Source organism: Brassica napus, chromosome C4 (genome assembly GCF_020379485.1).
Source record: "Brassica napus cultivar Da-Ae chromosome C4, Da-Ae, whole genome shotgun sequence".
In the NCBI taxonomy this organism is placed as follows: Eukaryota; Viridiplantae; Streptophyta; class Magnoliopsida; order Brassicales; family Brassicaceae; genus Brassica; species Brassica napus.
In genome coordinates this window covers 3,310,505-3,336,078 of record NC_063447.1, presented here as the reverse complement: position 1 = coordinate 3,336,078, position 25,574 = coordinate 3,310,505, and the positions used below count along the sequence as shown (strand labels likewise).

At 35.5% G+C, this 25,574-nt stretch overlaps 1 protein-coding gene across 1 annotated transcript; it reads right to left on the bottom strand.

Moving 5' to 3' along the window:
- Positions 1-9,445: 9,445 nt before the first annotated feature.
- Positions 9,446-10,848, bottom strand: LOC125585291. The gene is made up of 3 exons (XM_048754077.1): positions 10,837-10,848; positions 10,146-10,703; positions 9,446-10,060 (listed from the first exon to the last, which is right to left on the bottom strand). The coding sequence occupies exons 1-3, from the start codon at positions 10,846-10,848 to the stop codon at positions 9,446-9,448; spliced, it is 1,185 nt and encodes a 394-aa protein (XP_048610034.1).
- Between the last annotated feature and the right edge of the window lie 14,726 nt (positions 10,849-25,574).

The window sequence follows — 25,574 nt, the reverse complement described above, 5'->3', positions numbered from 1 at the left end:
GAACGATACTCATGTACCATGAAAGAGAGTTTAGTATATATTAATACAAATGTAGAATTTGGTTAGAAATTTTAAAACAACACTAAAGACTATAGGCTTTCGGTATATAAAGCATTTACCAAAAACTAAATATTTTCGTAGATTTTGAGAAAATTTCGAAAAATATGACAATATTGTTTTAATTCTTAGTTGCATCCTGAACTAACATATGATAATGTTCAAAGAGGTTTGGAGCTTTGGTTGTCTCTGTTTTTCAATAAAAAATTATAAATTACATATACCATGAAAGAGAGTTTAACATGCATTAATACAAATTTAGAATGTCTTTAGAAAATTTAGAACAACAATAAAAAGTATAAGCTTCAGTATATAGGCTTTTTACGTAAAACTCAATATTTTCATATGGGTTCGTTCACATAGATTTTGAGAAAAATTCAAAAAATATAATAATATTGCTTTAATGCAAAGTTGTCTCCTGTACCAATATATGATGATGGTCAAAGAGGTTTTGAACCCTTGTTGTCTCCATTTCTCTATAGAATAGCAATTTTATATGGAGACATCATCTCTATTGCCCTTGGAAGAAATATTTAAATCACTTATATCCTTTGCTAATCTTCATATCCCTCATATTCATTAAAACACCTACAATTACGAAATTAGCCTCAGAATAAAGAAAATAAATAAATACAATTAATTAAAATTAAAAAAACCAAAACGACCGTACAGCCCGTACAGAGCTCGATCGATTGCGGTGACGTTTCGACGATTGCGGTTCGAGAGATTACATTTGGGAAAAGGGAACCCGATCGTATGGCTCGATTGCTACTCCGGCCTCACTCTGGCTCGGTCCTCCGTCGTCTTTCGCCGCTGTGTAAGGGTCAATCGTATCCTCCCTCCACCATAGGAGGTTGAACAGGTAAGTTTTAGAGGCTTTAGGTTTTAGGGTTCCAAAGGAGCCTCGTTCCAAAGCTCTTGAATGAGCTGAGAAACCAGATTGGAATGGATTTAGATGTTGCATCCTGGTATCCGAGTCCATTATGAGTTAAATTGAGTAGGAGAATGGTTGTATTGTTCGATTCTAGTGCGCTGAATGTAGATTCAAAATCAAAACGTGTAGAACTAGCAAAGCTAGTATTATAGATGATTGTTGTAGAACTAGTAAAACAACTGGTATAACTTCCCCTTCGAATGTATAATGTATGGTTTTGGCAGGCTACAATGAGCCACAACGTCATCATACACTTCAGATGCGAAGGCCGCATGTATTGTTTAGTGTTGAAGCATGTTGTGGAGGAGATAAATCTTTCAATGGTAGAAGCACGCATATGCAAAAAGGTCGGGCTTGATGAATGTAATGTGAAGTTGAGATTGAGTTACATTCCACTGCTGGTTGGGAGTGACGAGAAATTCGTCATTTGCGATGATGAGGATCTTAGTGGTTATCTTTTGTCCCTTGATAAAGAATACCGTAGGTGCATTTTGTTGGTGGAGGTCATCAAAAGGTCAGAACTCTCAGAGCAACTTTCAAGAACAGGCAAACGAAGTTCAAGAGCGGGGAAACGAAATTCTGTAGGTACGAACTATGAGGTGTGCCATTCGAATGATGATGAAATCGGAGATAAAGCCATAACTCGATATGGTGGCGACAATCAAGTTAATAAACAACACGAGTAGAGGATTTTGGCGATTGAGGAGATGTTGGAAAAAATTTACTCTGTTTTACTGAAAAATTTTACTCTGTTTTATTCAAAATTTTACTCTTGTTTTACTGAAAAATTTTACTCTATTATATTGAAAAATGGAATATCTCCATTTTGATTTTCACTCTGTTTCCCTTTCTGCCCTTAAGCCGTCATAGCATAAAAATGGAGATATTCCATTTTTCTCCGATCTTCGTAATTATCTTCAAATTTTCGTATTTATCCGCGGAAACTTGACATTTATCTTTTCTTGCGAACCAAGCGTAAACCGTCCCGCGGCTTACGGATCGTTGGTTAAGAAATCGTAAGTTGGGCTCCGAGTCATGTCTTAGGTCCCTTTGGGCCGTTTCCCGACTCGAAGCGTTTATTACGGCTTTTTCGATAAAGAACGAACTTTCTGCGGTTTTCACGATAAAGTTCGACCGATAACTTAGAATGGCGCGGGATCGCGAAATGGGTTCGCTACGGTCTTCGGGAGACATCATCGAAGGGTAGACGAGAACGCATGGACTAATGTTGTATCGACGTTCCGGAAGAGCTCGGTCGCTACGTAGCGACCGAGCTCCTGCTCGAGCCCGGTCGCTACGTAGCGACCGAGCTCCTGCTCGAGCTCGGTCGCTACGTAGCAAACGAGCCTTGGCTCGGGCTCGGTCGCTATGTAGCGACCGAGCTTTGGCTCGAACTCGGCCGCTACGTAGCGACCAAGCGGAACGTATGTTCTGTTTCTGCGTAGCGATCCTTTTCGAGCTCTTGTTCGATGACTCGCGTTTCTTCCGCAAAGCTTTTCGTAAAGAGGAGTCTATTACGAAAAAGTATTTGTCGAAGAAGGTTTCTACGTTTTTCTTCTTCGGGGGTTTGGACGTTAACTTCGTCGTAACCGTTTTTAACCCCAACAGTTAGCCCCCCAGCTCGTTGGGAGTGTGGATTTCTTGCGAGGTCCCAATGGGCGGTATGGCGAGTTCGGATGAGACTGGTGTATTTGGGCGAAGTTCGTGTCCAAAAATCCGCGAGTAAATAGTAACTTCTCATGCCTATAAGAAGGGAGGTAATTTCTTCACAATCTTCATACTTACCCATTCTCATAGAGAGATTTCTCTTGAAAAGTTCATTTTCTTTCTCTCTATCATTTTCTTCTTGATTAAAAAAGAAAAACACGAGATCTCGAGTAAGAAGAAGAGTTCGAAGAAAGGGCCCTTGGCCGCGAACGTTTCCGAAGAGCTTCGAGTGCCGAAGATGGAATTCGTTCCTCACTCGGTAGACCTAGTCGAGAACGAGGCATGGTGGGTGGCGTGTTACGGTTCGATCACGCCCCCCAAAGAAAAATCGTTCCCGGTCATGAACCATCGCCCGGTGGAGGCAGGTGCGCCGAGTAGGAGTACCAGTGAATTCCTCGAGGTCATGCGGTCGTTCTACCATATTTCGGACGCGGTGGAATTCAGGGTTCCCCGTCAAGCAGAATGCGCTAGTAGTCCCCCAGAGGGCTTTTTTACTTGTTACGAGGCATTCGTAGTGCATTGCCGTTTGTGGTTCTCTATCCCCGAGATCATCGTCCGTGTGTTGGGTCGTTTCGGGGTGGCGATAAGCCAACTGAATCCTCTTAGTATCCAGCACCTCGTAGGGATCCTGGTCCTGAGTTACGAGCATGGTCTCTCCCTCACCGTTGATCACTTCGAAGCACTTCTTCGATTACAGATCATCAATGACACGGACACGTACAGGCTGGTTCCTCGGAACTTCATGTCAGTGATAAAGGGGTTTACTTCTAACTTCAATTCGTGGAGGAAGTTTTTCTTCTTCGTTCGTGTAGACAAAGCGTCCGTCGAGGAGAGTTGTATCCCACTGTTTCGGAGGTTGCCGAACGATTATCCCTTTATCAACCCTCTCGCTCCGTTTCCTGAGGACATTATTGCGATGAGGGATCTGCTCAGGAATGGTCCTTTTTCCTGGACTTCCTTTACGCCGAAGAGGGTTCGAAAGGCGCTGAGGTTTGTGCATCCTAGTCCTGCTTTGGGCAGAGAGACAGGGAGTGATTCCGAAACTGAAGACCAAGATCCCAATATCGCTCCCGCGATTGCGACGGGGCCGGATCCTTCGAAGGGGAAAGATATTGATCTTGGCGATCTGGAGTTTTCGGTGGATGATTGCACGCTTCCAGGATGGGATCCGAACCTTTCTTTCGGCGATGGAAGCGGTACGAGCGGGGTCCCTATTCCGGACTTTGATGATTTCTTCGCTGGTCTTCCATCGGGCTTTGATGTTCCCCCGGCCACGAGCGAGTTGGGGAGGCCGAGAATTGTTGCGGAAGGATCTCGTATCATTAACGGAGTATAAACTTTAAGATTTCTGATGATCGTTATTTTTTGCTTATAACGTGTCAATCGGTTTTATAGGGTTTGAACTTGCTTGGATCGGCCATTGAGGCGAGCCATAGAGAGGCAATGATCTTTCTCTTTAAGACGGAGAAAGCGGAAAAGGATCTTGCCCGTATGCGAGACAAGATGCTGGCACGAGACGCTCAACTCGCTCGTGATCATGCCAGGGCTGTTCGTAGGGCGGAACGGAAGGGCAAAAGGGAAATCGTCGAGGTGATGAAGACTCGCGCTTCCCAATTCCAGGTAGAGTACGGGAATCTTAAGGGCGCTTTCAACTCGCTGGGTGACTTCCGTGAGTGTCATGGCTCCATCGGGAGCCTTTGGAAGACGCAGGAGGATGATTACGTTTTTGAGAAGGAAATGGAGTTAATGAAGGGTGGCATGAAGGATCATGCTCACGCTGAGGCGACCATTCCTCCGATCGATGGGAAGATTCAGGGATTCTGGGATCCCATCCCGGTTTCCCCTGATACCGTAGAAACTACGACTGATTTTTCCGGCGACGATGAGGAAGTGAACTTTCCCGCGGATGCATTTGGAGCTTCCTTGTCCGGGAGTTTTAACTTTGATCTGTGAGAGATTTGACGGGAAGGAGTTTTTTCCCTTTATCTAGTATTTAGCGGCCGAGTGTGGCCCTTGTTTATATATGTCTGGCCGAGTGTGGCTTTCGAACTTTGTATGGGCCTATTTTGGCCGTTTTTTTTGTCGGGATTGGCCAGTGGTGGCTCTGAACCCCTAGATGTTTGTTTGAGTTACTTTGTTCTGAAGTAAACATGAGTTGTCGTCTCATATTTATCTTCGTTGAGGCGTTCAATCTGTTAGTTTGTTCGAGACGTGAGTTTTCGTAAAAATTATTTACGATTTTTTGGGAACGTTGAGATATGAACGAAGTGACATGTTTTAGGATCTCGTATCGTTTAGATATCATGTCTTTGAGATGTCTAAGACCAATGCGATAGGATTAGGGGAAGACCTAGGTTTACTCTCGGTTTTAAGGTTTATGCGGTGACTAGCCGGCTATCGGTTTTCCTGTTGCGATTTCTACCTGATTCGTACAGATTTAAAGTCCGCGATAGGTTCTCGGCTTATTCGACTTGTATGGTACGGATTTTTTTTGTAGCACGTTTTTGTCCTTGTGTTGGACGTTTGAAGATCAAAAGAGTGATCAAGTTGCGTTTGTTTAAGACGGCTGATGTGTTCGTCGGGGCCAATCGACGAACGGAGTGTAAGATTTGTAGTGGTTGCGTTTGGACAATTTGTTCGTATCATCTCGATTTTTAACTTGGCGACGTCTCGCAGTTATTTCGAAGACTATACGTATATTTCGGTGCTGAAGTGAGATTGTTTTAAAAAGGAACGACGCGTATTGATCTTAAAAATTTTCAAAATCTCTATGGAATTTGATTACAATAACACATATTTTCCTATGTGGGAGTATACGAGTATACATACCCACTCCCCCCCCCCTTTTTAGAGAGGGGGATAGCTGAACTCGTTTTTGATGAGCTGCCTACGTACCCCTTTCGAGGATCAAGCCATCTCGTAGTTCTGTTTTGTGCCGCCAGCGTTTTCACTCGGCGGTGGTCGCCGTACTGACCGCCTTGATCGAGACGATCGTGGCTGGGTCAGTGTTCTCTTCCGGATGTCCCGGTTGAGTTGTAATGTCGGCTTCGGGGCTCATGTTGAGTTTTGACACCCGAAGCGTCTGTGTCAGCAGACGATGTTAGATCATCTTTTCTCGAAACGTTGTTGGTCGAAGATTTATCAATCTTCGTGCGTTTGCGGTTTGCCGTTGCAGAGGTCGTCATTTGTCTTAACTTGTGTCCCACAAGGAAGCACAGTCGCGACTGTTTCTGACATCCCCAGATAGCTGCGACTCCGTTTGGGGTCGGGAATTTGACGCCCAGATGGTATGTCGATGGAACGGCTTGCATAGCGTTGAGCCATGGGGTTCCCATGATCACGTTGTAGATGGCAGGATGATCGACTACCGCGAACTCGACGATTTTTGTGATCTCCTTGGCCATGACTGGTAGCTGAATCGATCCGAGGGTCATCGATACTTCGCCTGAAAAGCCTGTGAGCGGTTTCGGCGTTGGAGTTACTTCTCCGAGTTTGATGCTCATTCGATTGAGAGTGTCATGGAAGATTACATTGACTGTGCTTCCCGTGTCGATGACTCATCGACGATGAGCACCCTTCCAACTTCTAGATCTCGTATGACGAGGTCTATGACGAGCGGATCGCAGTGAGGTTGATCGATCCCGCCGGCTTCCTCCTTCGTGAACGTGATCGAGCAACTCTGATCATCTCGGGTAGGTGACCATGTCGGCCAGTTTGCGCTTGACTCCGCCTTCCGCTGGTAAGCCTTGATGGCCCAAACCGTATCGTTGCAGAATTGCGATCCTCCGATGATCATGTTGACTCTACGACGGTTGTTATCGTTCCTTTTGTCGTCTGGCCTCCTGCCGCGTTTGTCCCCAGGCTGGTTTCTTTGGGGAGATCTCTCTGCGGGAGGATTTCTATCCGGCTTCGGGGGCGATCGGTCTCGAGGATGAGATCTTTCACACTGGTCACTTCCGAGAGTTCTCCAGCTAGTAGCTTCGCGGCCAGCCTTGCTCCCAAGACCTTGCAGTTAGTCGTGGAGTGTCCTCGGGATTGGTGGAATTCGCAGAAGGTATTTTCATCGTATCCTTGGTTGCGAGTCCACGTATTACCCGTGGTTCGGCCCTAGTCTGAGCTGATCGCGTAATTATGCGCTCCTTGGAGTCCTTCCCCCTCGTGATAGACATACTTGTCGTTACGAGGGTTCTTCTTCCTTGTTTTTGGGTCTACATCTTTCGAGGATGACCTCGCCGACTTATGTTTTTGCGATAAGATTTTCGTTTCTTCCTCGGTCATGATGTAGTCCGTCGCTTTGTGGAGAGCGTCTTGGATCGTCCGTGGTTTTTCGAGGGATATCCATTTTCTGAACTTCGACCTGTACCAGAGCGCCTTTCTGAGCGCGTCGATGGCTACCTTGTCGCTTATCCTGCTGACCATAGACATTACCAATTTGAATCGGCCGATGAACTCACAGAGGGGTTCTTCTTCCCTCTGGGACATACTCCAGAGATCGACATCGGAAGTTTCCCTATCTATGAACATAGAGTATTGCTTGAGAAACTCCGATGCAAGCTGTCGGAAACTTCCGATAGAATTTCGCTTGAGGCGCGCGAACCACTCGAGGGCTGCTCCTTCTAGATTCTCGACGAACAGGCGGTAGTAGCCGGCGTCTCTTTCGCCATCCTTTAGCCTCGCTCTTCCCATCGTGATGTGGAAAGCCGGAAGGTGCGCCCTCGGATCGGTCGTTCCATCGTACTTCGGTACTTTGATTTTTCCCAGATCGGATACCCTCGTATCCGAGATGCGAGTAGTGAAATGGGTCTTCCGAGCTCCCTCCAGCAGCCTGTCGATCTCGGGGGCCGCGCTAGTAGCGTGATGGATTTGGGATTTTAGGGCCCTTACTTCTGCCGCAGTCTTGGTGATATAGTCGCGAAGATCGCGTATATCCGACGTCTCGCCAGCAGATTTCCGAGCCTGTTGGCGTTTGCTGCGAGTAAGCTCGGCTTGCTTTTCAGCCAGCTCTTCTTGTTCGTTCCAATAGAGGATCTCCTCCTCTTATGTCATTGGTTTGTCGAACGGAGAGCTTTCCCGAGCGAATTGGCTTCTGGTCCTCCTTGGATGTCTGTCGACGTCCTCATCGGTGTCGTCGGAGACATCGCTTGGATCCAGGTCTACGTGTTCGGCTTCGTTATCCTCCGAAGCCTTCGCGAGAGGCGAGGGCTTTCGGAGTTTCCCTTCTCGACGGGAGACTTCTCGTTAGGGTTTTGACCCGAAGGTCATTCCTGCGCGGCTCCGGGCCTGTTGAGTGGGGTTGCAAAGTCGAGTCTTTTCCCGCGGACTTTAGGGGTTCCGCGGGGGCGGATCGCTCGAGTCCTTGCCGTTAAGGTTTCAACTTGTTTGGTCAAAGTGCTCACGAGCTTATCCTGTTCTTCCGACCTTTTTTCGTAGGTGGCGAACATCTTTTTAAACTCCTCGAGCGCCGCGGCGTTGGCTGGTGCGTTGGCCGCGGATACGTCCGCTGCAGGAGTGTGGATGTTGGTGCCACTGTTTCCATTGAGAGGAGTCTGCACGTTATCCGCGTCGTCAGTCGACATGTCTGGTTGAGAGTGATGTGGTTGAGAGTTAGATTGATCCGTACCCCCCTCCTTCTAGCGCTAAACTGTGGGAACCAAAATTCGCACTGTCGATTTTTCGTTTAAATAAGGAAAATAGGAGAACCCTAGTTTCCCAGAGGTCCCGGATATCTGCTAATACCACACGCCAAACAATCAGAACACGAAACGAAAACATTAATAAAATAAGAAATCGAAAAAGAGAGCAAGATAGTTCTTATTCCGAATTTGCGTTTGAGCGTTTACAACAAGGTAGGTGCCTGGGCTACGAAAGCTGTCGGCGAGATTCCTAGTTCTAAAACCCTAAGACGGCAAAAACCTAATTGAGTCGCAGCTCGAATAACAAAAACGGAAAAATGCCTAAATCGCTCTAAGTGCTAAGTTTGCTCTGAGAAAAGTCCTCCCCCATGCCTCTCGCCTAGAACTCCGTATATACTGGCTTCAAGTTTGGTTCACGCATTTCTCCTTCTGCCATTAAGCCGTCATAGCATAAAAATGGAGATATTCCATTTTTCTCCGATCTCGTAATTATCTTCAAATTTTCGTATTTATCCACGGAAACTTGACATTCATCTTTTCTTGCGAACCAAGCGTAAACCGTCCCGTGGCTTACGGGTCATTGGTTAAGAAATCATAAGTTGGGCTCTGAGTCATGTCTTAGGTCCCTTTGGGCCGTTTTCCGACTCGAAGCGTTTATTACGGCTTTTTCGATAAAGAACGAACTTTCCATGGTTTTCACGATAAAGTTTGACCGATAACTTAGAATGGCGCGGGATCGCGAAATGGGTTCGCTACGGTCTTCGGAAGACAGCATCGAAGGGTAGACGAGAACGCATGGACTAATGTTGTATCGACGTTCCGGAAGAGCTCGAGCTTGGTCGCTGCGTAGCGACCAAGCTCCTGCTCGAGCCCGGAGCTTTGGCTCGAACTCAGCCGCTACGTAGCGACCGAGCGGAACGTGTGTTCTGTTGCTGCGTAGCGATCCTTTTCGAGCTCTTGTTCGATGACTCGCGTTTCTTCCGCAAAGCTTTTCGTAAAAAGGAGTCTATTACGAAAAAGTGTTTGTCGAAGAAGGTTTCTACGTTTTTCTTCTTCGAGGATTTGGACGTTAACTTCATCGTAACCGTTTTCGACCCCAACAATCACTCCAAATTCATCCAACTCTTTTCCTTCCCATCCTCGTGATGCGATCCGGAGGTATGATCTTCACCTCCTTGATCTGATCCGGTACATTCCAAGAAGACATGTCGGGCACAACATAAAGTGTTCTGTCATACGTCAAAGCCCACAGTTCCGTCCAGTAGTATTTTGAGCACAGCTCATGGATATTAAGGCGGCTGCCATCAACATTCGTAGTGAAATAGATGTAAGCTGCCAGTCCGTGCAGGCAAGGAAATTTTTCATAATCCCACACCATGCAAGTACAAGATTTTCCAACCAAGCTCGCCCAAAACATCTTTCCTGCAGTGTCAGTGATCTCGTACTTAAGCTCATAACTACTAAGCTCCCGTACAGATAGCTGTTGTGCAACAGCCCATAGATCGTGCAAGTAGTTCTCAACCAGAGGCACCAGTCTTGTATCGATTGATCTACAAACAGCATCCTTCCGTTGAGTGAACCAATCAGAGAATTTCATGACGATACAATCCAACATTGGTATTAAGGCCCACCTCATTGCCTCTTTAAACACGCTCTTCATTGATTCCACACTGTTGCTTGTATCGAAGTTGTACCTGTCACGTGGGAAAAAAACCCTTGCCCATTTGTCCTTTTCAGTATGTTCATCCACATACTTGTACACAGCAGGATATGTTTTTTTTAAATGAGTCGTAAGCAGAGTTGAAGTCACCCACCGTGTAATATCTGTCCAACTCCATAAATCTATGCCCGACTATAATCTTGTTGACGTTACAAGCATGCCATTTCACTTTTTCTTTCAAATGCCATAAACAATGCCCATGGTGAGCCTCTGGAAACACGCTTCCTATAGCCAAGATCAGGCTCTGATTTCTTTCACTCATGAAAACCAGTTCAGAAGAGTCTGGTATAACACTCTTAAGCATCTCAAAAAACCGAGTCCAACTAGCAAGATTCTCACCATCTAGTACTGCAAACGCAAGTGGATAACTATGACTATTAGGATCTTGAGCTTTCGCGAAAACTAGAACACCACCATATCTGTTCTTCAGCGATGTCGCATCCACAACTATCACTTTCCTCATAAATGCAAACCCTTCAATGCAAGCTCCCAAAGCTATGAAGAGGTACTTGAATTTACTTGCATCATCCAGTTTCACACAGGTTTTTGTTCCTGGATTCACTTGCTCTAACATGTACAAATAGCTATACATCATCTTGTAGCTCTCTTCCGGACTACCAGGTATATCACTGACGTGATTGCTCATTGTATCCTGCCCAAACAAGAACAAACACAAGAAACTGACAACAATTATCCAAAGTTATCCATAGTTCTATTAGTTGTTCCGAATTATACAGTTATACTACAATTATCATGAACAAGATCAATCTAGGTCCAATGAGAACCTGCCTATACATTCTCCAATTATACTGCCTATACATTCTCATTCAACCATTCGAATGCATTATATACCAATGCATTTCAAATCCATTAGAACCTACTTCCAAAAGAAGCTCAAAGCGGAGACCACAACTTACGGATACGAAATGTTAGACGTGAGGTGATTGGTCTACGCAGACAACGGCGGCGGCGGTAGAGAAGCTGCGGGAGAGAGGAGTGGAGGTCGAGCTGAGCTGCGGGAGAGACGAAGGAGGAGGAATCTTCTTCTCTAGCCTCTTGTCATAGTTTCACGAGAGAGAGAGATAAGAGAGGTGAAGCGATTGAGGAGCGATTAGAAATCGCGTTTGATTTTGAGGATTTTAGGGTTTGGTTGGTTTATTTCGGTTTACCCACTTAGATCCGACGGGTTATTGGATGGGTGGGTTTGACCCTGGTTTTCTTTGTAATTATCGACACTTACCACGGTTTTATCGTATTTCATTCATTTTTCGATTTAAAAATAAATGTTAACTGAAATAAGGTTATAACGAGGACATTGTGGCTTTAAAAAATTGATTCAGGGGCGCTACAGACGATTTCTCTTTTATATGGTTAGTCCACTAATTTAGAGAGTATATGAAGTTTTACTAAAGTAATTTATAAAAAAAAAATTGAATGATGCTCATGTACCATGCAAGAGAGTTTAGCATACATTAATACAAATGTAGAATGTTGTTAGAAATTTTAAAACAACACTAAAGATTATAGGCTTCAGTATATAAAACATTTACCAAAACTCAATATTTTCTTAGATTTTGAGAATATTTCAAAAAATATGATAATATTGTTTTAATTCATAGTTTCATCCTGCACTAACAATGTTCAAAGAGTTCTGGAGCCTTTATTGTCTCCGTTTTTCAAGAAAATAGCGATTTTATAGTGGTTATTCCCATATACATTGAAAGAGAGTTAAAATATATTTATACAAATATAGAATGTGGTTAGAAATTTTAAAACAACACTAAAAAGTTTAGACTTCAGTATATAGAGCATTTAACGCAAAACTCAATATTTCGTATGGGTTTATACATATATTTTGAGAAAATTCAAAAATATAACAATATTATTTTAATGCATAGTTGCATCCTAAACTAACATATGGTGATGGTCGAAGATGCATGGAACCTTGGTTGTCTATGTTTCTCTAGTAAATAGCGATTATATAATGGTTAGTCCACTAATTTATGGATTTTATGAAGTTTTACTTAATTAAATGTTCAAAAAATTTAGAAAGATTCCCATGTACCATGAAAGAGAGTTTAAAATACATTAATACAAATTTAGAATGTGGTTAGAAATTTTGAAACTCCACTAAATATTATAGGCTTGATTATATAGATCATTTACCGAAAAACTCAATATTTTTGTAGGAAGGGTTAACACATAGATTTTGAGAAAATTCAAAAAATATGACATTATTGTTTTTATGCATAGTTGCATCATACACTAACATATAATGATGTTCAAGGAGGTTTTGAACCTTTGTTGTCTCCGTTTCTCTTGAAAATAGCAATTTTATAGTGGCTAGTCCACCGATTTAGAGAGTATTATGAAGTTTAACTAAATTAGCTGATAAAAAATTAAAACGATTTCCATGCATCATGAAAGAGAGTTTAACATACATTAATACAAACGTACAATGTGGTTAAATTTTTTAAAACAACACTAAAAAGTATTGAATTTAGTATATAGTGCGTTTAACGTAAATCTCAATATATTCCTGCACTAACATAGGTAGTATTATAAAATTTTACTAAATTAATTGATAAAAAATAATAACTATTCCCATATACCACGAAAGAGAGTTTAACATACATTAATACAAATGTAAAATGTGGTTAGAAATTATAAAACAACACTAAAAAGTGTAAGCTTCAGTATATAGAACGTTTAACGTAAAACTCAATATTTTCGTATGGGTTAACACATAGATTTTGAGAAAATTCAAAAATACAACAATATTGCTTTAATGCATAGTTGCCTCCTGTACTATGATGGTCAAAGAAGTTTGGAACCTTTGTTGTCTCCATTTCTCTAGAGAATAGCGATTTTATAATGGTTAGTCCACTAATTTAGGGAGTATAAGAAGTTTTAGTAAATTAATTTCTAAAAACAATTGAACGATGCTCATGTAACATGAAATAGAGTTTAGCATACATCAATACAAATGTAGAATGTGGTTATAAAATTTAAAACAACACTAAAGATTATAGGTTTCAGTATATAAAACATTTACCAAAAACTCAATATTTTTCGTAGGGGTTAGTTAAACACATAGATTTTGAGAAAATTTCGAAAAATATGACAATATTGTTTTAATGCATAGTTGCATCATGCACTAAGATATGATGATGTTCAAATAGGTTTGGAGCATTCTTTGTCTCCGTTTTTAAAGAAATTAGCGATTTTATAGTGGTTATTCCACCGATTTAGGGAGTATTATAAAGTTTTACTAAATAAATTGATAAAGAAATTATAACGAGTCTCATATACCACTAAAGAGAGTTTAACATACATTAATACAATGGTAGAATATGGTTAGAAAATAGAAAACAACACTAAAAAGTATAAGCTTCAGTATATAGACCGTTTAACGTAAAACTCAATGTTAACACATAGATTTTGAGAAAAATTCAAAAAAATATAATAATATTGTTTTAATGCATAGTTGTCTCATGTACTGATATATGATGATGGTCAAAGAGATTTGAAACCTTTGTTGTCTCCATTTCTCTAGAGAATAGCGATTTTATAACGGTTAGTCCACTTAGGGAGTATAAGAAGTTTTACTAAATTAATTTCTAAAAAAAATGGAACGATGCTCATGTACCATGAAATAAAGTTTAGTATACATTAATACAAATGTAGAATATGATTAGAAATTTTAAAACAACACTAAAAATTATAAGCTTCAGTCTATAGAGCGTTTAACGTAAAACTCAATATTTTTCGTAGGGGTTAAACACGTAGTTTTCAGAAAATTTTGAAAATTTTGAAAATATTGTTTTAATGCATAGTTGCATCCAGCACCAACATATTATTGATGTTCAAATAGGTTTGGTGCCTGCTTTGTCTCCGTTATTCAAGAGATTAGCGATTTTGTAGTGGTTATTCCACCGATTTAATGAGTATTATAAAGTTTTACTAAATTAATTGATAAACAAATTATAAAGATTCTCATATACCACGAAAAAGAGTTTAACATACATTACTACAAATGTAGAATGTGGTTAGAAATTATTAAACAACACGAAAAAGTATAAGCTTCAGTATATAGAGCGTTTAACGTAAAACTCAATATTTTCGTAGGGGTGTTAACACATTGATTTTGAGAAAAATTCAAAAAATATAACAATATTGCTTTAATGCATAGTTGCCTCCTGTACTAATATATGATGATGGTCAAAGAGGTTTTGGAACCTTTGGTTTCTTCATTTCTCTAGAGAATAGCGATTTTATAATGGTTAGTCCACTAATTTGGGAGTAAGTTTTACTAAATTAATTTCTAAAAAAAAATTGAACAATGCTCATGTTCCATGAAATAGAGTTTAGCATACATTAATACAAATGTAGAATGTGGTTAAAAATTTTAAAACAACACTAAAGATTATGGGTTTCAGTATATATAGCATTTACCAAAAACTCAAAATTTTTCGTAGGGTTAACACATAGTTTTTGAGAAAGTTTCGAAAAATATGACAATATTGTTTTAATACATAGTTGCATCCTGAACTAACACATGATAATGTTAAAATAGGTTTGGAGCCTTCTTTTTCTCCGTTTTTCAAGAAATTAGGGATTTTGTAGTGGTTATTCCAACGATTTAGGTAATATTATAAAATTTTACTAAATTAATTGATAAAAAAATTATAACGATTCCCATATACCACGAGAGAGAGTTTAACATACATTAATACAAATGTAGAATGTGGTTAGAAGTTATAAAACAACAGTAAAAAGTATAAGCTTTAGTATATAGAGCGTTTAACGTAAAACTCAATATTTTCGTAGGGGTTAACATATAGATTTTGAGAAAAATTAAAAAAATATAACAATATTGCTTTAATGCATTTTTGCCTCATGTACTAATATATGATGATGGTCAAAGAGGTTTGAAACCTTTGTTGTCTCCATTTATGTAGAGAGTAGTGATTTTATAATGGTTAGTCCACTAATTTATGGAGTATAAGAAGTTTTACTAAATTAATTTCTAAAAAAAATTGAACAATGCTCATGTACCATGAAATAGGGTTTAGGATATATTAATACAAATATAGAATGTGGTTAGAAATTTTAAAACAACACTAAAGATTATAGGTTTCAGTATATATAGCATTTACCAAAAACTCAATATTTTTCGTAGGTGTTAAACACAGATTTTGAGAAACTTTTGACAAATATGAAAGTATTGTTTTAATACATAGTTGCATCCTGCACTAACATATTATGATGTTCAGATTGGTTTGGAACCTTCTTTGTCTCCGTTTTACAAGAAATTAGCGATTTTGTAGTGGTTATTCCACCGATTTAATGAGTATTATAAAGTTTTACTAAATTAATTGATAAAAAAATTATAACGATTCCCATATACCACAAAAAGATTTTAATATACATTAGTACAAATGTAGAATGTGATTAGAAATTATAAAACAACACTAAAAAGTATAAGCTTCAGTATATAGAGCGTTTAACGTAAAACTCAATATTTTCGTAGGCGTTAACACATAGATTTTGTGAAAAAATCAAATAAAAATATAACAATATTGCTTTAATGCATCGTTGCCTCAAGTACTAATAAATGATGATGGTCAAAGAGGTTTTGGAACCCTTGTTGTCTTCATTTCTCTAGAGAATAGCGAGTATAAGAAGTTTTACTAAATTAATTTCTAAAACAAATTGAACGATGCTCATGTACCATGAAATAGAGTTTAGCGTACATTAATACAAATGTAGAATGTAGTTAGAAATTTTAAAACAACACTAAAGATTATAGGTTTCAGTATATATAACATGTACCAAAAACTCAATATTTTTCGTAGGGGTTAACACTTAGATTTTGAGAAAATTTTGAGAAAATTTCAAAAAATATGAAAATATTGTTTTAATGCATAGTTGCATCCTTAACTAACATATGATAATGTTCAAATAGGTTTGGAGCCTTCTTTGTCTCCCTTTTTCAAGAAATTAGTGATTTTATAGTGATTATTTCACCGATTTAGGGAGTATAATAAAATTTACTAAATTAATTGATAAAAAAATTATAACGATTCTCATATACCACGAAAGAGAGTTTTACATACATTAGTACAAATGTAGAATGTGGTTAGAAATTGTAAAACAACACTAAAAAGGTGTAAGATTCAGTATATAGAGCGTTTAACGTAAAACTCAATATTTTCGTAGGGGGTTAACACATAGATTTTGAGAAAAATTCAAAAAATATTACAATATTGCTTTAATGCATAGTTGCATTATGTATTAATATATGATGATGTTCAAAGTTGTTTGAAACCTTTGTTGTCGCCATTTCTCTAGAGAATAGCGATTTTATAATGGTTAGTCAACTAATTTCGGGAGTATAAGAAGTTTTACTAAATTAATTTCTAAATAAAATTGAACGATGCTCATGTACCATGAAATAGGGTTTAGCATACATTAATACAAATGTAGAATGTGGTTAGAAATTTTAAAACAACACTAAAGATTATAGGTTTCAGTATATAAAGCATTTACCAAAAACTCAATATTTTTCGTAGGGGTTAACACATATATTTTGAAAAAATTTCAAAATATGAAAATATTTTTTTAATGCATAGTTGTATCCTGAACTAACATATGATAATGTTCAAATATTTTTGAGCCATTTTTGTCTCCGTTTTTCAAGAAATTAGCATTTTTATAGTTGTTATTCCACCGATTTAGGGAATATTATAAAGTTTTACTAAACTAATTGATAAACAAATTATAACGATTCCCATATACCACGAAAGAGAGTTTAACATACATTAGTACAAATGTAGAATGTGGTTAGAAATTATAAAACAACACAAAAAAGTATAAGCTTCAGTATATAGAGCGTTTAACGTAAAACTCAATATTTTCGTTGGGGTTAACACATAGATTTTGAGAAATATTTAAAAAATGTAACAATATTACTTTAATCCATAGTCGTCTCCTGTACTAATATATGAGGATGGTAAAAGAGGTTTGGAACCTTTGGTGTCTCCATTTCTCTAGAGAGTAGCGATTTTATAATGGTTAGTCCACTAATTTAGGGAGTATAAGAAGTTTTACTAAATTAATTTCTAAAAAAATTGAACGATGCTCATGTACCATGAAATAGAGTCTAGCATACATTAATAAAAATGTAAAACGTGGTTAGAAATTTTAAAACAACACTAAATATTATAGGTTTCAGTATATATAGCATTTACCAAAAACTCAATATTTTTCGTAGGGGGTTAACACATAGATTTTGAGAAAATTTCGAAAAATATGAAAATATTGTTTTATTGCATAGTTGCATCCTGAGCTAACATATGATAATGTTCAAATAGGTTTGGATCCTTCTTTGTCTCCGTTTTTCAAGAAATTTGCGATTTTATAGTGGTTATTCCACCGATTTAGGGAGTATTATAAAGTCTTACTAAATTAATTGATAAAAAATTTATAACAATTCCCATATACCACGAAAGAGAGATTAACATAAATTAGTACAAATGTAGAATGTGGTTACAATTATAAAACAACACTAAAAAGTATAAGCTTCAGTCTATAGAGCGTTTAACATAAAACTCAATATTTTCGTAGGGGTTAACACATAAATTTTGAGAAAAATTCAAAAAATATAACAATATTGCTTTAATGCATAGTTGCCTCCTGTACTAATATATGATGATGATCAAAGAGGTTTGAAACCTTTTTTATCCCCATTTCTCTCGAGAATAGCGATTTTATAATGGTTAGTCCACTAATTTAGGGAGTATAAGAAGTTTTACTAAATTAATTTCTAAAACAAATTGAACGATGCTCATGTACCATGAAATAGAGTTTAGCATACATTAATACAAATGAAGAATGTGGTTAGAAATTTTAAAACAACACTAAAGATTATAGGTTTCAGTATATATAGCGTCTACCAAAAACTCAATATTTTTCGTAGGGGGTTGGTTAACACATGTATTTTGAAAAAAAATCAACAATATGACAATATTGTTTTAATGCATAGTTGCATCCTGAACTAACATATGATAATGTTCAAATAGGTTTTGAGCCATCTTTGTCTCCGTTTTTAAGAAATTTGCGATTTTATAGTTGTTATTCCACCGATTTAGGGAGTATTATAAAGTCTTACTAAATTAATTGATAAAAAATTATAACGATTCCCATATACCACAAAAAGATTTTAATATACATTAGTACAAATGTAGAATGTGGTTACAATTATAAAACAACACTAAAAAGTATAAGCTTCAGTCTATAGAGCGTTTAACGTAAAACTCAATATTTTCGTAGGCGTTAACACATAGATTTTGTGAAAAAAATCAAATAAAAATATAACAATATTGCTTTAATGCATCGTTGCCTCAAGTACTAATAAATGATGATGGTCAAAGAGGTTTTGGAACCCTTGTTGTCTTCATTTCTCTAGAGAATAGCGAGTATAAGAAGTTTTACTAAATTAATTTCTAAAACAAATTGAACGATGCTCATGTACCATGAAATAGAGTTTAGCGTACATTAATACAAATGTAGAATGTGGTTAGAAATTTTAAAACAACACTAAAGATTATAGGTTTCAGTATATATAGCATTTACCAAAAACTCAATATTTTTCGTAGGGGTTAACACTTAGATTTTGAGAAAATTTTGAGAAAATTTCGAAAAATATGAAAATATTGTTTTAATACATAGTTGCATCCTTAACTAACATATGATAATGTTCAAATAGGTTTGGAGCCTTCTTTGTCTCCCTTTTTCAAGAAATTAGTGATTTTATAGTGATTATTTCACCGATTTAGGGAGTATAATAAAATTTACTAAATTAATTGATAAAAAAATTATAACGATTCTCATATACCACGAAAGAGAGTTTAACATACATTAGTACAAATGTAGAATGTGGTTAGAAATTGTAAAACAACACTAAAAAGGTGTAAGATTCAGTATATAGAGCGTTTAACGTAAAACTCAATATTTTCGTAGGGGGGTTAACACATAGATTTTGAGAAAAATTCAAAAAATATTACAATATTGCTTTAATGCATAGTTGCATTATGTATTAATATATGATGATGTTCAAAGTGGTTTGAAACCTTTGTTGTCGCCATTTCTCTAGAGAATAGCGATTTTATAATGGTTAGTCAACTAATTTAGGGAGTATAAGAAGTTTTACTAAATTAATTTCTAAATAAAATTGAACGATGCTCATTACCATGAAATAGGGTTTAGCATACATTAATACAAATGTAGAATGTGGTTAGAAATTTTAAAACAACACTAAAGATTATAGGTTTCAGTATATAAAGCATTTACCAAAAACTCAATATTTTTCGTAGGGGTTAACACATATATTTTGAAAAAATTTCAAAATATGACAATATTTTTTTAATGCATAGCTGTATCCTGAACTAACAAATGATAATGTTCAAATATTTTTGAGCCATTTTTGTCTCCGTTTTTCAAGAAATTAGCAACTTTATAGTTGTTATTCCACCGATTTAGGGAATATTATAAAGTTTTACTAAATTAATTGATAAACAAATTATAACGATTCCCATATACCACGAAAGAGAGTTTAACATACATTAGTACAAATGTAGAATGTGGTTAGAAATTATAAAACAACACAAAAAAGTATAAGCTTCAGTATATAGAGCGTTTAACGTAAAACTCAATATTTTCGTTGGGGTTAACACATAGATTTTGAGAAATATTTAAAAAATGTAAAAATATTACTTTAATGCATAGTCGTCTCCTGTACTAATATATGATGATGGTAAAAGAGGTTTGGAACCTTTGGTGTCTCCATTTCTCTAGAGAGTAGCGATTTTATAATGGTTAGTCCACTAATTTAGGGAGTATAAGAAGTTTTACTAAATTAATTTCTAAAAAAATTGAACGATGCTCATGTACCATGAAATAGAGTCTAGCATACATTAATAAAAATGTAAAACGTGGTTAGAAATTTTAAAACAACACTAAATATTATAGGTTTCAGTATATATAGCATTTACCAAAAATTCAATATTTTTCGTAGGGGTTAACACATAGATTTTGAGAAAATTTCGAAAAATATAAAAATATTGTTTTATTGCATAGTTGCATCCTGAGCTAACATATGATAATGTTCAAATAGGTTTGGAGCCTTCTTTGTCTCCGTTTTTCAAGAAATTTGCGATTTTATAGTGGTTATTCCACCGATTTAGGGAGTATTATAAAGTCTTACTAAATTAATTGATAAAAAAATTATAACAATTCCCATATACCACGAAAGAGAGATTAACATAAATTATTACAAATGTAGAATGTGGTTACAATTATAAAACAACACTAAAAAGTATAAGCTTCAGTCTATAGAGCGTTTAACATAAAACTCAATATTTTCGTAGGGGTTAACACATAGATTTTGAGAAAAATTCAAAAAATATAACAATATTGCTTTAATGCATAGTTGCCTCCTGTACTAATATATGATGATGATCAAAGAGGTTTGGAACCTTTTTTATCCCCATTTCTCTCGAGAATAGCGATTTTATAATGGTTAGTCCACTAATTTAGGGAGTATAAGAAGTTTTACTGAATTAATTTCTAAAACAAATTGAACGATGCTCATGTACCATGAAATAGAGTTTAGCATATATTAATACAAATGAAGAATGTGGTTAGAAATTTTAAAACAACACTAAAGATTATAGGTTTCAGTATATATAGCGTCTACCAAAAACTCAATATTTTTCGTAGGGGTTAACACATATTTTGAAAAAATTTCAAAAATATGAAAATATTGTTTTAATGCATAGTTGCATCCTGAACTAACATATAATAATGTTCAAATAGGTTTTGAGCCATCTTTGTCTCCGTTTTTAAGAAATTTGCGATTTTATAGTTGTTATTCCACCGATTTAGGGAGTATTATAAAGTTTTACTAAATTAATTGATAAACAAATTATAACGATTCCGATATACCAGGAAAGAGAGTTTTTCATACATTAGTACAAATGTAGAATGTGGTTAGAAATTATAAAACAACACAAAAAAGTATAAGGTTCAGTATATAGAGTGTTTAACGTAAAACTCAATATTTTTGTAGGGGTTAACACCTAGATTTTGAGAAATATTAAAAAAATGTAACAATATTACTTTAATACATAGTCGTCTCCTGTACTATTATATGATGATGGTAAAAGAGGCTTGGAACCTTTGGTGTCTCCATTTCTCTAGAGAGTAGCGATTTTATAATGCTTAGTCCACTAATTTAGGGAGTATAAGAAGTTTTACTAAATTATAAAACAACACAAAAAAGTATAAGGTTCAGTATATAGAGCGTTTAACGTAAAACTCAATATTTTCGTAGGGGTTAACACTTAGATTTTGAGAAATATTTAAAAAATGTAACAATATTACTATAATGCATAGTCGTCTCTTGTACTAATATATGATGATGATCAAAGAGGTTTGGAACCTTTTTTATCCCCATTTCTCTAGAGAATAGCGATTTTATAATTATTAGTCCACTAATTTAGGGAGTATAAGAAGTTTTACTAAATTAATTTCTAAAAAACCTGAACGATGCTCATGTACCATGAAATAGATTCTAGCATACATTAATAAAATGTAAAATGTGGTTAGAAATTTTAAAACAACACTAAATATGATGGGTTTCAGTATATATAGCATTTACCAAAAACTCAATATTTTTCGTAGGGGTTAACACATAGATTTTGAGAAAATTTCGAAAAATATGAAAATATTGTTTTATTGCATAGTTGCATCCTGAAATAACATATGATAATGTTCAAATAGGTTTGGAGCCTTCTTTGTCTCCGTTTTTCAAGAAATTTGCGATTTTATAGTGGTTATTTCCACCGATTTAGGGAGTATTATAAAGTCTTACTAAATTAATTGATAAACAAATTATAACGATTCCCATATACCACGAAAGAGAGATTAACATAAATTAGTACAAATGTAGAATGTGGTTAGAAATTATAAAACAACACAAAAAAGTATACGCTTCAGTATATAGAGCGTTTAACGTAAAACTCAATATTTTCGTAGGGGTTAACACATAGATTTTGAGAAAAATTCAAAAAATATAACAATATTTCTTTAATGCATAGTTGCCTCCTGTACTAATATATGATGATGATCAAAGAGGTTTGGAACCTTTTTCATCCCCATTTCTCTCGAGAATAGCGATTTTATAATGGTTAGTCCACTAATTTAGGGAGTATAAGAAGTTTTACTAAATTAATTTATAAAACAAATTGAACGATTCTCATGTACCATGAAATAGAGTTTAGCATACATTAATACAAATGAAGAATGTGGTTAGAAATTTTAAAACAACACTAAAGATTATAGGTTTCAGTATATATAGCGTCTACCAAAAACTCAATATTTTTTGTTGGGGGTTGGTTAACACATGTATTTTGAAAAAAATTCAAAAATATGACAATATTGTTTTAATGCATAGTTGCATCCTGAACTAACATATGATAATGTTCAAATAGGTTTTGAGCCATCTTTGTCTCCGTTTTTAAGAAATTTGCGATTTTATAGTTGTTATTCCACCGATTTAGGGAGTATTATAAAGTTTTACTAAATTAATTGATAAACAAATTATAACGATTCCCATATACCACGAAAGAGAGTTTAAAATACATTAGTACAAATATAGAATGTGGTTAGAAATTATAAAACAACACAAAAAAGTATAAGGTTCAGTATATAGAGCGTTTAACGTAAAACTCAATATTTTCGTAGGGGTTAACACATAGATTTTGAGAAATATTTAAAAAATGTAACAATATTACTATAATGCATAGTCGTCTCCTGTACTAATATATGATGATGATCAAAGAGGTTTGGAACCTTTTTTATCCCCATTTCTCTAGAGAATAGCGATTTTATAATTATTAGTCCACTAATTTAGGGAGTATAAGAAGTTTTACTAAATTAATTTCTAAAAAACCTGAACGATGCTCATGTACCATGAAATAGATTCTAGCATACATTAATAAAATGTAAAATGTGGTTAGAAATTTTAAAACAACACTAAATATGATAGGTATCAGTATATATAGCATTTACCAAAAACTCAATATTTTTCGTAGGGACACATAGATTTTGAGAAAATTTCGAAAAATATGAAAATATTGTTTTATTACATAGTTGCATCCTGAAATAACATATGATAATGTTCAAATAGGTGTGGAGCCTTCTTTGTCTCCGTTTTTCAAGAAATTTGCGATTTTATAGTGGTTATTCCACCGATTTAGGGAGTATAATAAAGTCTTACTAAATTAATTGATAAACAAATTATAACGATTCCCATATACCACGAAAGAGAGTTTAAAATACATTAGTACAAATGTAGAATGTGGTTAGAAATTATAAAACAACACAAAAAAGTATAAGGTTCAGTATATAGAGCGTTTAACGTAAAACTCAATATTTTCGTAGGGGTTAACACATAGATTTTGAGAAAAATTCAAAAAATATAACAATATTGCTTTAATGCATAGTTGCCTCCTGTACTAATATATGATGATGGTAAAAGAGGTTTGGAACTTTTGGTGTCTCCATTTCTCTAGAGAGTATCGATTTTATAATGGTTAGTCCTCTAATTTAGGGAGTATAAGAAGTTTTACTAAATTAATTTCTAAAAAAACTGAACGATGCTCATGTACCATGAAATAGAGTCTAGCATACATTAATAAAAATGTAAAATGTGGTTAGAAATTTTAAAACAACACTAAATATTATAGGTTTCAGTATATATAGCATTTACCAAAAACTCAATATTTTTCGTAGGGGTTGTTAACACATAGATTTTGAGAAAATTTCGAAAAATATGAAAATATTGTTTTATTGCATAGTTGCATTCTGAAATAACATATGATAATGTTAAAATAGGTTTGGAGCCTTCTTTGTCTCCGTTTTTCAAGAAATTTGCGATTTTATAGTGGTTATTCCACCGATTTAGGGAGTATTATAAAGTCTTACTAAATTAATTGATAAAAAAATTATAACAATTCCCATATACCACGAAAGAAAGATTAACATAAATTAGTACAAATGTAGAATGTGGTTACAATTATAAAACAACACTAAAAAGTATAAGCTTCAGTCTATACAGCGTTTAACGTAAAACTCAATATTTTCGTAGGGTTAACACATAGATTTTGAGAAATATTTAAAAAATGTAACAATATTACTATAATGCATAGTCGTCTCCTGTACTAATATATGATGATGATCAAAGAGGTTTGGAACCTTTTTTTATCCCCATTTCTCTAGAGAATAGTGATTTTATAATTATTAGTCCACTAATTTAGGGAGTATAAGAAGTTTTACTAAATTAATTTCTAAAAAAACCTGAACGATGCTCATGTACCATGAAATAGATTCTAGCATACATTAATAAAATGTAAAATGTGGTTAGAAATTTTAAAACAACACTAAATATGATAGGTTTCAGTATATATAGCATTTACCAAAAACTCAATATTTTTCGTAGGGGTTAACACATAGATTTTGAGAAAATTTCGAAAAATATGAAAATATTATTTTATTGCATAGTTGCATCCTGAAATAACATATGATAATGTTCAAATAGGTTTGGAGCCTTCTTTGTCTCCGTTTTTCAAGAAATTTGCGATTTTATAGTGGTTATTCCACCGATTTAGGGAGTATTATAAAGTCTTACTAAATTAATTGATAAAAAAATTATAACAATTCCCATATACCACGAAAGAGAGATTAACATAAATTAGTACAAATGTAGAATGTGGTTACAATTATAAAACAACACTAAAAAGTATAAGCTTCAGTCTATAGAGCGTTTAACGTAAAACTCAATATTTTCGTAGGGGTTAACACATAGATTTTGAGAAAAATTCAAAAAATATAACAATATTGCTTTAATGCATAGTTGCCTCCTGTACTAATATATGATGATGATCAAAGATGTTTGGAACCTTTTTTATCCCCATTTCTCTCGAGAATAGCGATTTTATAATGGTTAGTCCACTAATTTAGGGAGTATAAGAAGTTTTACTAAATTAATTTCTAAAACAAATTGAACGATGCTCATGTACCATGAAATAGAGTTTAGCATACATTAATACAAATGAAGAATGTGGTTAGGTTTCAGTATATATAGCGTCTACCAAAAACTCAATATTTTTCGTAGGGGGTTGGTTAACACATGTATTTTGAAAAAAATTCAAAAATATGACAATATTGTTTTAATGCATAGTTGCATCCTGAACTAACATATGATAATGTTCAAATAGGTTTTGAGCCATCTTTGTCTCCGTTTTTAAGAAATTTGCGATTTTATAGTTGTTATTCCACCGATTTAGGGAGTATTATAAAGTTTTACTAAATTAATTGATAAACAAATTATAACGATTCCCATATACCACGAAAGAGAGTTTAAAATACATTAGTACAAATGTAGAATGTAGTTAGAAAT

Coding starts and splice junctions, on each gene's coding strand:
- LOC125585291 (XM_048754077.1), bottom strand. Junction 10,061..10,145: donor AGTTGGACAGATATTACACG/GTGGGTGACTTC, acceptor CATACTGAAAAG/GACAAATGGGCAAGGGTTTT.